General features: G+C 42.8%; 1 protein-coding gene across 1 annotated transcript in view; it reads left to right on the forward strand.

Annotated features, from left to right (window-relative positions):
• LOC126267846 (uncharacterized) overlaps positions 1–6,831 on the forward strand; it is a 423,758-nt gene extending 416,927 nt beyond the window's left edge. Inside the window, exon 4 of the mRNA XM_049973154.1 lies at positions 6,717–6,831. Within this exon, the coding sequence (XP_049829111.1) occupies positions 6,717–6,831 (115 nt within the window). The remainder of the gene's footprint in view (positions 1–6,716) is intronic.
• Positions 6,832–14,508: the final 7,677 nt, after the last annotated feature.

The raw sequence follows: 14,508 nt of genomic DNA on the forward strand, positions 1-14,508 counted from the left end.
AGGTCTAGATGATGGAAAAGTGGAAAGAATGGGTGGGAGATTGTTTTACCACCTTATTTGTTCTCTTTCTACAAGAAGCCTTTAATCAGAGCTAAAGGCATTGGCTTGCATTCAAAGAATAAGTATTGCGCAGGATATCTTCTACACCTTGAAAATGGTCGCACTTTTACATGCACAACATAACCGTCACAAATATTCGTTCCTCCAACAGACTTTATATTGCGTCTCTCAAAATTTCTAAAATTCAACCTGGGCTTGCAAACGTAATGGTTGACAATCAGCAGTGTCCTCTTAACTGCTATGGAACTGGCTCACCCCTGGCATCTATAGCACACAAATCATTCGATTAAGAAATTTAGCCACATAAAAATTTGAGATTCACATCTTGTGAGAGGATCACGTTTCGTCGTATCCTACTTGGGATGTACTTTGGCAGCCAGGTAGGATGCAGTGAAAGCTCACGAACTACTAGTAATTGGTTATTGTTGTTGTGATCCTCTATTCAATAGTGAGCTGAGATTTAATGTTGGTATCGCCATGTTAATAAAAGTAGGTACATATATGACCATCTCTTGTCCACCCGTGGTAGCTGTGTGGTCAGCGCGCCGGAATGTCCTACCTAACGGCACAGGTTCGATTACTGTCTGCGTCGGAGATATTCTCTGCTCAGGGACTGGGTGTTGTTTTGTCCTCATCATCATCATTTCATCCTCATCTGCACGCAAGTCGCCGAAGTGGCGTCACCTCGAAAGACTTGCAGCAGGCGAACGGTCTACCCGACGGGAGGCCCTAGCCACACGTCATTTACATAATGGCAAACTTAAAAATTTGTAACCCGTACAGCCTGATAGTACAAACATTTAGTGATGCCAGAAAAATATTGACTTTGATTTCGACTTGGTAACTGGCATATGTGGATTGTGGCATTCATCCTGCAAACATTTATAGAGCATGTGCTGTCGCTCAATGTTTATTATTAAAACCAGACACCGTCAGTGCAGCCTCAGAAGCCCAGGCTTGAAAATGAACCTGTAACGGTCCAAGATGCTACTCCAGGAGGGTGTAAAATGCATGTGCGCAACGGAAAATACTAAAAAATGATCAAAACTAGACATGATTGTCTCAATGGGAATTCCGCGATCGTTCATTAAATAAGATATGGCATTTCAGTCTTCGATCGCTATTCTTTATTTTCAGTTACCGGTTTCGGGCTAGCTGCCCATCTTCAGATCATATATTGTCGTTACAGAGTAACTTTTCCGTACAGAACACTCGGTTCGCTGTCATAAGTAAAGCTTATGACAGCGACCCGAATGTTCTATAAGGACAAGTTACTCTATAACTACAATATATGATCTGAAGATGGGCAGCTAGCCCGAAACCCGTAATTGAAAATAAAGAATAGCGATCGAAGACTGAAACGCCATATCGTAGCTAAAAATGATTTGGCCCCGTCTGGCTACCCCCTGAAGCAGATCTTAGGATCTCTTAATGCTCTTTAACATGTAAATTACAAGGTCAACATAAATGAATGATTAAGGCAACTAATACTACTAAATGATAAACGTTGTTTCTCATTATACATTTATTGCAGATCAAAAAAACAACCCTTTATATCACAATTGTCTATATTTCCTGACTAAAAATTGCTGATCAATTGCCCAACTCTGCCCCTTTTTACGCCCACACGATGTAACATAAATAACGCGAAATGACTGACATCATCTGTGTACCAAACACCAGAAGACACTAGTTTCAAATATAATACAAATGGTTCAAATGGCTCTGAGCACTATGGGACTCAACTGCTGTGGTCATTAGTCCCCTAGAACTTAGAACTACTTAAACCTAACTAACCTAAGGACATCACACACATCCATGCCCGAGGCAGGATTCGAACCTGCGACCGTAGCAGTCGCACGGTTCCGGACTGCGCGCCTAGAACCGCGAAACCACCGCGGCCGGCTTTCAAAGATGATCTGCGGTAGTGTGGAACCTCAATGGAAATAACTATCGTGATCACATCTGTTTAGCTTTATAGCCCTAATAAGCTGAACCAATTAATAATATCACCGTATGTGCTTCGTCCGGTTCGTCGGAGTGATGGTTCTCGTACACGTCTGCCACGATGGAACAACCCCAGCCACAACATAAAAACTCTTTCAAACACTAGGACGGCAGAAGACCGTCCCGTGACTAATATACTTTAATACTGTCTACTCGTCTCTGTGTTCTACAGACGAGAACGCGAACTCCCAGCCACAAGACAGAGTTGAAATAACGTCTCATCGAAAGTGTAGACAGAAGAAGTGCTCTCAATCACTGAACGCTGCATACTCAACGACTTCCAACCCGGAGGCGAAGTCCAGAGTCATATAAGTTCACAACAGTACAGTGCCTAACCGTTCTAACTATAGACTCTCCAGAGAGTCCATCTATACCAACAAAGCTGATACTGAGAGACAATCACACACGGGCACTCAAAAACGGAAGACCACTTCCTCTCCACCGCTAGCATCCCAGCAACACTCGGCTCCCCTCCCTCGTAACAGCAGAAGGCGTATCATATTCTCGAAACCCCGGAATATTCTCCCTCTCTAGAGATTATTCCGAGCGTCGACCAACCATATTCTAGTCTTTTGTCGTCCAGCGCGGAAAGTTTGCGAGGGAATACCTCCACTCGTACAATGGTACGCTTCTCAGTAAAAATTCTTGGAAATAACCCAGCCTGTATGATTCCTGAGAAGGGCTTCCTCGTTCCTCTCAGCAGCGTCCAAGATTTGCAGAGCCCCCGGTTATCGTTCTGGTCCTGCTACTTCCTGTGTTTAACACAAAAATGGTTGAAATGGCTCTGAGACCTATGGGACTTAACTTCTGAGGTCATCAGTGCCCTAGAACTTAGAACTACTTAAACGTAACTAACGTAAGGACGTACACACATCCATGCCCGAGGAAGGATTCGAACCTGCGACCGTAGCGGTCGCACATTCCACACTGTAGCGGCTAGAATCGCTCAGTCAACTCGACCGACGACCAACACACCTGTGTGGGCGTTACACCCAGGGCTTGAGTTTCGCCTGCCGTTTCATATCCACTGGCGTTCCAGCCTCTACTAGTAAAGGCAATCATTCATTACGCCGTTTTGATAATAAAGATACTCCGTCGCCTTTCATTCAAAAGCGTTAACAATTATATACAAGGTGTATGTGACAATGTCAATCTCTTTAAATATTAATATATATGATGTACAACCTATCAAATGATACCTAATTGTGGTTGTAGATCACGGCAAAGTATGCAGATGAGTGCTTGTAAGGTGCGAAATTATAGCCACGTTACAAGGGCTCTAAACTAGTCGCGTAATAAATACTGCAGCTGTTGACAGAACCATTAATAAACGCTTTAAGAAACATATTTCAAGCATATGTTTTCTATTTTATGCTCATTATGAATATGAGAAAAATATCTCACAGATTGTAGCATCTCCACTACCTGCTAACAAAATTCAGAAATGTACAACTTTTATAAAAGTATGTAACGTTAAAAGTAGTGAGAAACCAATCATGTTCCACTGTAATTGATAGAGTGTTGACCGCAAAAATGTACAAGTTACTCTTAGTAAAGCTGTTTCTACACTGCACTTAGATAATAATTATAGTCTAAGCATGATAGGTTTCTTACTATTTTAATGTTTAATACTTTTAAATATTGATGGGAATTTTGTATTCGTACATTAACTGAAAAAAAGTTTTCGGTTTTTTTTCCTTATATCTGAAGGTTATTGCATCGGAACCGATTATCAACTAATTATTATTACATAATATTGGGATCAAGACTATTTAAAACATAATTATGAATAATAAAGATGACTTTGTCTCCTTCACAGGTCTACATGTCCAGTATGCATTTGCAAATATTACGTGCGCGATTACTGTAAAAGTAAGATGCTCACGGCGATAATAGGATAGAGCAGCAGCGCCTTCGTGGATTTCTACCATTCCCAGTCGAATCACAGTCTGGAACCGCGCGACCGCTACGGTCGCATGTTCGAATCCTGTCTCGGGAAAAGGATGTGTGTGATGTCCTTAGGTTAGTTAGATTTAAGTAGTTCTAAATTCTATGGGACTGATGACCTCAGAAGTTAAGTCCCACAGTGCTCAGAGCCATTTGAACCACCTGAACTACTCGAATGTCTGCACGTATTTCAAGGTGGTACTCTTAACGTTTGTCGAGGGATTTTTACCAGTTATCCACACTGAATTATGTTGGCGATGTAAAGAGTTAAATAAACTAGGACATCCGTTGTGGAAGATATGAAAACTGGTGATTAAGTGTAGACGACAGTAAAAGAGTGAAGCACAACTTATGGAAATCTACTGTATGTGCTGGATTTTTACTAGTTTACGACACTATTGCAGAATGCCAGAGGGAAGATTCCAGCAGCCCCTAACTTAACTTGAAGCACATGAAAAGGGCTAATTTAATTTTCTACTTTTACTCTTACAATTACTTTCCTCTTAAATCGTACCTGAACGCAAATAACGAAAAATCCAGTTAAACTGTAAATGTTGCATTAAATTTATCGGTCCCATTTTCTTCAATAAACCATCCTCCGCTTACTTCGAAGTGAATTATTACTTGTTACGTACAAATGTGTTATTAGGCAGCAGTTTCTGCCACTTTATGAACGAAACAAAGAAACTTTGCGAGAACTTCCCAGTTTTTGTCGCGCAGAACTAGACCGACATCACAAAGAAAGCTCTGAACAAAAAATTGTTCTCTGTACGGGATTTGGCATTGAAAGGTTGCAGAATGAAGGAGTCAACATATGCGATCGAGAGTAGCTTTTTAGGAATAAATGATCAAAAGTAAAGCGGCCAGTGGTTTCTTCACACACCCTACAATGTGAGTAAATGTGACAGTGTGCGAGGAGTATTTTCAAATAAAAGTGACGGTCAGTATTTGATTGTGCTACGTAGGGCATTGAGCCATACAAATGTAGTGCGTGAAAACGCTGCACTTGTAAAAGCACTAGTGTGTAGGCAGGCGTGGATCCGAGGATGTGGGGAGGGTTGTATGAGAGTCATCATTTTCCTTCCTCTCCTTTAAAACACTTTTATCGAAAAGCGTTTATATTTTTACGCACATCAATAATCAAATTTTTCAGCTTAATTTCCGAGAATATAGTATGATAAAAGCTAAGAGTCTCAAAAATGCAGTGAATCTTAGAAACAGGCGATACTTTCCAGTTTAGAGTCAGAGTGGATGGGCTTACGGCTGGAAAGGCTGTGAAGAACATTCCGTACAGGTAAAGGAGCCCATTCATAGAGTCTGACCTTACCTGGTGGTTCGTAAGTTTACGGACTGTAACAAGCACATTTTTTTTCGAAAAACCGCCCATAAAATTCAAGTGCGTCTTATACTCAAAATTAACATAAGAATGTCCAGTGTTTGTTTCAAAAGTCACGACAGTTTTAAAAATGGCCTTATATTTGATCCCGCGGGAAACCTATCTCCATCTGACAACAATGGATCCACCTGGCATCAGCAGTACACCGATGCGACGAATATTAGTTGCGGGGATTCAAAAGCTTACTAGCAATGTCTCTCTCCTGCCCCGGCATCACAAACCCAGAACACTGTCTAGTCTATGATGCATCATTGAAGCTTACGGTGCCAGTGAACTTGAATTGAAAGTGATTTGCGTTATCGGTAATAAAACAATAGTTTTGTTAGTAGCCAGTTTCGTAATGGAAAGCAAGGTATTCATATGGTGCGGGCTATAAACTGAAAGTAACAGCATATGCAAAAGAATTTGAAACAGAGCAGCTGAGTGGCATTTCGGTCCTCCGCCAGTGGAAAAAAACAATCTCGACTGGAGGGCTAGTAAAGAAGAACTGAAAAAAGTGACGAAGATTAAATGTGCGAAAATAGGACTGAATGCAAATTGGCCAAAACTAGAAGTTTAAATACTGAAATGGATTCAAGGATGCACTGTTTACATACATAAATAAGTTTTTATGGAACCCTCGGTGGGCGAGTCCTATTCGCACTTACCCGGGTTTATTTTATATTACTATCGTTGTTAGATCATTGCATGGCATATGAACTTCTCAAATTTTCTGACGAATGGTTTTGAGAGGTATTTTTCTAAATTACAGTTTCTTGCAAGGCACTCGAAGGCGATGTACTTAGCACTAACGTAAACAAATTATCATCACTATATTGAAACATTTTGAATGTTTCATTGTTATTGTTATGAAAATCGCAGGCGCCTGTGGCACGTTAAAAATGAGGTTGACAGAAGGATGTAATAAAGTCAACCCCCTCCCCAACCCCCGCCAAAACTCAAACTTGGGTCTACACCAGAATGTATAGAGCTACCTCCTCCCGTCCACACTTCTCGAGTAGAAACATGACGGCGGTACCATCCTGGTAAAGTCGTCAGCTGATTTCGTCCAGTATTACAGGAGTCAGAGAAACTCCAATGCAATGTTATGCTGAATTTTAGACGCGCAGAAGCCGGCTGATTGAGAAGAGAGCGTGAGCGAGGACGGCAGATGTGTTTCCCTCTGGCGGCGCCTCCCGGATCCCATTTCCTGCTACAAGTGCCTCCCCACCCCCCACACCGCCTCCCGCTGCCTGCCCGCAGCCTCCGCCGGTTTCCTAGTGGCGTGACGAGGCGAGCGCCTGGTTTGTGTGTGTGTCTCTTGCAGAACTCCGTCCGTCCGAATGGCGGAGGACACTTCTTCCGCGGCGGAGGCGCAGACGCCGCTACGGGCGGAAAGCGTGGAGGAGCGGTACCTGCGAATCTGGAACCACGGTGAGTAGGCGCCGCTGTGAGGGGGTACCACCGCGGCCAGAGAGGGCTGCTGCTCGTCCCAGATGGTGCGCGTTCACGCAGCACTTTAATGAACTCTTTCAATAAGTATATTACCGCGCACAGTGTCACTTGAACGTAGGAGCCAATCAGGCTTCACGGTGAATGGACGCAGTTGGCAGTGGCGAAACTGATATAGTCGTTATCTGTTGGAGCGGGTCCATTGTAGAACCCTGCATCGACATGGGCGATCGCTAATCTAGCATGGAGATTCACCAGTCGAATCGGAAACAGAATCAGAAACCAAGATGAGGCGAAGATCGCGAGCCAAAATGCATAGTACCGTAAATCGGGTACACTTTGGCCAATTTTCTGATTGAAATGAGATAATCGTGACTGTCTTTTAAGTACTGTGACATTTATTTTAGTGAACGTAGCGGCTTAAATGAAAGAATTATATACTAATTAGCACAATACATGTCCTAAACTGTAGAGGAACTTAAGGAATAAGTTAGGTGATCAATTAGCATGGATTAGGGGTTACATGTCCCTATCTTACTTGCAACACAGCTCTAAGATATTGTGTTTCAAAAATACAATGAAACTTTGCCCACCCAGAAATAAATATATTAATGTATTCTTCGGTTCTTTATTAAACTTCATGAAAGAAATAAACCTAGTGTAGTACGTAAATCGAACAATGTGACCCATCATCAGAATTATACACTACTGGCCATTAAAATTGCTACACCACGAAGATGACGTGCTACAGACGCAAAATTTAACCGACAGAAAGAAGATGCTGTGATATGCAATTGATTAGCTTTTCAGAGCACACAAGGTTGGCGCCGGTGGCGACATGTACAACGTGCTGACATGAGGAAAGTTTCCAACCGATTTCTCATACACAGCTAGCCGGGGTGGCCGAGCGGTTCTAGGCGCTACAGTCTGAAACCACGCGACCGCTACGGTCGCACGTGCGAATCCTGCCTCGGGCATGGATGTGTGTGATGTCCTTAGATTAGTTAGGTTTAACTAGTTCTAAGTTCTAGGGGACTGATGACCTCAGAAGTTAAGTTCCATAGTGCTCAGAGCCATTAGAACCATTCTCATACACAAACAACAGTTGACTGGCGTTGCCTGGTGAAACGTTGTTGTGATGCCTCGTGTAAGGAGGAGAAATGTGTACCATCACGTTTCCTGCTTTGATAAAGGTCGGATTTTAGCCTATTGCGATTGCCGTTTATCGTATCGCGACATTGCTGCTTGCGTTGGTCGAGATATAATGACTGTTTGCAAAATATGGAATCGGGGGGTTCAGGAGGGTAATACGGAACGCCGTGCTGGATCCAAATGGCCTCGTATCACTACCAGTTGAGATGACAGGCATCTTATCCGCATGGCTGTAACGGATCGTGCACCCACGTCTCGATCTCTGAGTCAACAGATGGAGACGTTTGCAAGACAACAACCATCTGCACAAACAGTTCGACGACGTTTGCAGCAGCATGGACTATCAGCTGGGAGACCATGGCTGCGGTTACCCTTGACGCTGCATCACAGACTGGAACGCCTGCGATGGTGTACTCAATGACGAACCTGGGTGCACGAATGGCAAAACGTCATTTTTTCGGATGAATCCAGGTTCTGTTTACAGCATCATCATGGTCGCATCAGTGTTTGGCGACATCGCGGTGAATGCACACTGGAAGCGTGATTAGTCATCGCCATTCTGGCGTACCACCCGGCGTGATGGTATCGGTTACACGTATATGTCACTTCTTGTTCGCATTGACGGCACTTTGAACAGTGGACGTTACATTTCAGATGTGCTACGACCCGTGGCTCTACCCTTCATTCGATCCCTGCGAAACCCTACATTTCAGCAGGATAATGCACAACCGCATGTTTCAGGTCCTGTACGGGCCTTTCTGGATACAGAAAATGTTCGACTGCTGCTCTGGCCAGCATATTCTCCGGATCTCTCACCAATTGAAAACGTCTGGCCAATGGTGGCCGAGCAACTGGCTCGTCACAATACGCCAGTTACTACTCTTGATGAACTGTGGTACCGTGTTGAAGCTGCATGGGCAGCTGTACCTGTACACGCCATCCAAGCTCTGTTTGACTGAATGCCCAGGCGTATCAAGGCCGTTATTACCTCCAGAGGTAACTGTTCTGGGTACTGATTTCTCAGGATCTATGCACCCAAGTTGCGTGAAAATGTAAGCACATGTCAGTTCTAGTATAATATATTTGTCCAATGAATACCCGTTTATCATCTGCACTTCTTCTTGGTGTAGCAATATTAATGGCCAGTACTGTATAATGAAAGGTACTAAGATGGAGTATCATTCACATAGCTCCAAATTTAACAGAGGACATTAGGTCTTATTTTATTCATTTTATACTAAACTTTCGTTGCAAAATCATCCATTGCAGTTAAGGTTATCTGTTTTTCATTTATTGAGACAGTGTTTGGAACTTGTGGCCAAGCAAACGTCGCTCCTTGTTTCCGGAGACATTTGACATTACGTATTGTACTTCAGTCTCTGTCTGAATCACGACAGCTTGTAATTTGAGCAATAAATGACTCACATTTGTTTTTCTTAGTCGTACAAATCAGCCTGCGTCCATACAGCGTTAATTCCACGTTGCCATTTGCGTGAAAACTGTTTAATAAATTGTGTATTTGTTATCCTGGGGTAACAATTAGAGGTAATCAAGCACATGAACTCAGAAATAGTAATGTAGTGGCAGATGTATACATGTGAACAAAGTACTTTGCAACTAAATGATACTGGTGGAGTTTGCACAACCTGATTTCAACATACTTTTTCATATACAATTATAAGAGGAAACAGGCTCACCAACTGCTGCGCAATAAAATCGGCACTACATGGCGCCTTCAGCGTGTATTGATGGAACTTTACCACCAAACAGCATAGACTTAACACCCAACTGAGAGCCAGCAAAGAGCTATAAAACTTCTTTTGTGTGAGTCCTCAAAGTAACCACGATGGTCAAAGTACACCCAGGTTACAGTACAAATGGTGCTGCCACGGTAGCGGCGAAAATACAGAAGTCCGTTTGTAGCAGCGAGTCTACTGTAAAATTTCCCACCGACAAAGTCTGCGGTTTAACTGACGTTGAAGCTCAAGGATCCAACTTTAAATCGGAAACCAAACAGAAGTCAATGTCGTCGTGAGCCGTAATCCGTACTACCAGTTTGGTAGTCCGTGAACATAAACAGGAAGAGAGCACAGGGTCCTTACACTGCTACCAGAATGTCGCGTTACTGGCGAGGTAATACAGTTCAGTGAGTGTCGGTGACATTTTTTAAAGAATTATTTACAGTCCTTTCCCAGGGGACAGGCTGACAGCGGCCAAGTTGTCATTCTTCAGCCATTTGATTATGTAAAATGTCTGGATCCCACAAATAATCAATTCAAGAAGTTAAAAATAGGCGTTGTGATGCAAATTCCTGGTAACTGTGGGATTGGGATGAGTGAAGCATTGGAGAGAATGTAATATGCAAAAGGTTTTGGGTAATCTATACGGAAAGCAAATGATACGTGGAATGTAGGTGTTAGGAGGTGAGTGGGAAGACATGTGGCCTAGAAAAGGGTGGTCTGAAGCCTTCATTTCTCTAGCGTTTGGTAGGGTAGTTTATTGTTGGAAGGAAGAATAGATTTTCGGAATGAATTTGTAGCCTGAGAGGGGAAGGTGATTAAAATTATGTTGGGAAAGGACATGGAATGTTGGAAGGGCAAGGGAAGGTGGCACGCGTTGATAAAGGCACGAAAGTTGGGTTTTCGAGTGGCTATAGTATATAGGGATTCCTGTTTAGGAGCGATGTAGATGAGGCGAAGGTATTCTTGTCTTATGTATTTGAAGAAGGGTGGGGATTTTTTGAGCTGATGCGGAGTAACAGAAATGAATTTAGTGCTGAACTTAACATCAAAATTGGCGACCACGAAGTAGGGAAAAAGAAGGAATTGTGAGCCGGCCTTGGTGGCCGAGCTGTTCTAGGCCCTTCAGTCCGGAACCGCGCAACTGCTCCGATCGCAGGTTCAACTCCTGCCTCGGGCATGGATGTGTGTGATGTCCTTAGGTTAGTTAGGTTTAAGTAGTTCCAAGTTCTAGGGGACTGATGACATCAGATGTGGAGGGGGAGGGGGGGAGAGGGGGAGAAGGAGAATATACGGGTTAGTGTGTAGAGTCTATGACACTGCCAACATACCGTCAGACTTTGGGAAAAATATCATTCACACATCCCGAAGATAGCAAGGACAGGTAAGAGTGAGAATCATCGACCAATAAGCTTAAAATCTTACGATTCATGACAAGGAGAAAATTGAAACGTTTGAGAAGAAGGATGTTGAAAATTAAGAGGACTGATGAAACAAGAAATGAAGCGATGCTCCACAGAATCAGCAAAGTAAGGAACAGGCGCGAAACACTCAAAGAAGAAGGGAGAGGATGATAGGACATGTGTTAAGACATTAGGGAGGAATAACTGTTGCGCCAGAGGGAGCTGTAGAAAACAAAAACTTTGGGGGTAGACAGAGATTGGACTACATACAACAAATAGCTCTGAATGTAGGGTCCAAATGCTGCTCTGAGATGAGGAGGCTGGCACAAGAGATCGTGAAGGGGCCACATCAAACTAGCCAGAAGACAGTTCACTAAAAAACAGAACGAAAAATGTCTGGCCCCGTTTTAATTACTATAGTTTAACTTACTCTCTCCAAAGCCTATAGTGTAACGTGAACTTTGACGCATCACGAAGGAATAATCCGAATGGAACTTGGTAGATGTGACGTACATGTACAGACGAACAAATGATTACAGTTTCAGAAAAATTGAATGATTTATTCAAGAGGAAGGACTTCACAAATTGGGCAAGTCAGTAACGCGTTGGTCCATGTCTGTCCCCCATGTAAGCAGTTACTCGTCTGGCATTGATTGACAGAATTGTTGGATGTCCTGAGGGGTATCGTGCCGAATTCTGCGCAATTGGCGCTTTATATTGTCAAAATACGGAGCTGGTTGGGAGGCCTTTCCTATAATGCTCCAAACGTTCTCAAATGTGGAGAGATTCGGCGACCTCACTGGCCAAGGTTGGGCTTGTCAAGCATGAAGACAAGCAGTGAAAACTCTCATCGTGTGCGGAAGGGCTTCATCATGCTGAAATGAAAGCCCAGGATGGCTTTCCATGAAGGGCAACAAAACGGGGCGTAAAATGTCGTCGACATACTCCTGCACTGCAAGGGTTCCGCGTATGACAATAAAATGAAATGACACCCCAGATCATCACTCCTGGTTGTCTGACAGTATGGTGGACGACAGTCAGTCCCACCACATCCTCGGCTCACATTCAACTTTATTGGTGCGAAAAGTGGCAATTGACCCTGAACAAAGAAAAGTGTGAAGTTATTCACATGAGTACTAAAAGAAATCAGCTAAATTTCGATTACGCGATAAGTCAAACAAATTTGAAGGCAGTAAATTCAGCTAATTACTTAGGGATTACAATTACAAATAACGTAAATTGGAACGATCACATTGATAATATTGTGGGTAGAGCAAACCTAAGACTGTGATTCATTGGCAGAACACTTAGAAGGTGCAACATGTCTACTAAAGAGACTGCTTACACCACGCTTGTCCGCCCTATTCTGGAGTATTGCTGTGCAGTGTGGGATCCGCTTTAGGTGGGACGGAAGGATGACATCGAAAAAGTACAAAGAAGGGCAGCTCGTTTTGTATAATCGCGAAATAGGGGAGATAGTGTCACAGACATGATACGTGAATTGGAGTGGCAATCATTAAAACAAAGGCGTTTCTTCTCATGAAATTTCAATCACCAGTTTCCTCCTCCGATTGCTAAAACATTCTGTTGGCACACACCTACATAGAGAGACATGATCATCACGATAAAATAAGAGGAATCAGGTCTCGCACAGAAAAATTTAAGAGCTCGTTTTTCCCGCGTGCCGTTCGAGAGTGGAACGAAAGAGAGACAGCTTGAATGTGGTTCATTGAACCCTCTGTCAGGCACTTTATTGTGAACAGCACAGTTATCACGTACATGTAGATGTAGATAACACCTTCAGAACACGGCGAGGGTTTCATTCCTTCTCTTCGTGCTTGTCAAACCCTGCCTTGGCCAGCACGATCGCATGATCCCTCCCCAATTTAGAACGTATGGAGCTTTACGGGGAGGGGGGGGGGGGGGCTCAAACGAGCTCGGGATTTTGACGATCTAATTCGCCAATTGGACACAATTAGGCACTATATCCCTAAGAAGGACATCCGACAACTCTATGAATCAGTGCCAAGCAAAGTAACTGTTTCTAAAAGGCCAGAGGTGGACTTGCTTAATTTGTGAAGCTCTTAAGCTCATCTGTCGAATAAATCATCCAATTTTTCTGAAATTGTAACCATTTGTTTGTCTATACATGTACGTCATATCTACCGATTTCCGTCCCTTTCGGATAATTTCTTAATGGTGGGTCGTTCTTTCTTTTAGTCCATAAATTACGTTTTGCAGTAGCAAAATAAGGTCAGGAAGACGATGTAACAACATAAGAATATGTGTGGATAAGTATGATAAGTGATTATTATTTCGTAGACTTCAGCGGCCAGAGTCAGTTGACATAAAAGTTTTCTGGGTGTGGTACCGCGACATAACGTATAAAACTACTGCTGCCGGAGAAAAACCAACGTTTCTGGGTCTAGACCTAGAGGAAGGCCGCTGCAACCGTGGCTGAAACGTTAGTTTTCTTCCAGCAGCAGTAATTTTATACATTATGACGTGGTACCACACCCAGAAAACTTTTATGTCGATGATAAGTGATGTTACTACATCTCCAGAGGGAATCGAAGAAGTAGACTGTAGTATTCATGTAGCGTGTGCTTACTAGAAACAATTTATTTATGGTGCTGCTGTAACAAGAGACCTTCTTTAAACAATCCTTACGAAAATCGCTTGCTATTTGTCCTACATTTTGGGCAGTTACCTTTTCGTTATGCCATGCGAAAGTGAAAGGCTACAAATCTTATTTTTCATATACAATAAAGACGTAGTTGTTCTGTAAACATTCGTATAATCCACATAATTAAAAAAACGTTATAGGCAGGAAGAGTTACCGTCAGCAGTAATAAATTAGCTCATCTTCATGGAGCTTTAAAGTGCACGCGAGTTTTAACAGTAAAATTTGGGAGTGGTCTATAAACTTTCATCATAAAATTTTTGGAATGTTGATGTGAACGACAGAGTCTTTCGTAACTTCATAATGATGAACGGGATCAGAATATCTTTTGAGCTATGATCATTTTTCGATCTTCTCTGGAAGGAAATTCGATAGAATGTGTCAGAAACTCAGAATTTCATTGCTAACTGCCGTTTAGCAATGACTAATTCTTTCGACTACCTTTTCCTTGCCAGTGTCGTTCGGGGAATTTCCTTATCTGAGTAACAATTTGCACTCAAATACCTCACAGCGTATCTCATCTCTTTCCTCGAACGTCACATTTCGTGACACTATGATGTTTACAAGTGACGCGCCACAGCGCCCTGTTTCATAAGAACCAGTGATTCACTTGCCCAGCAACAATGCGCTTTTACTTCATCATAAGTACTGACGCCCAATCGGTTAAAAGCTTCTTCTTTAGAAATATTT

Source organism: Schistocerca gregaria, chromosome 4, assembly GCF_023897955.1.
Source record: "Schistocerca gregaria isolate iqSchGreg1 chromosome 4, iqSchGreg1.2, whole genome shotgun sequence".
In the NCBI taxonomy this organism is placed as follows: Eukaryota; Metazoa; Arthropoda; class Insecta; order Orthoptera; family Acrididae; genus Schistocerca; species Schistocerca gregaria.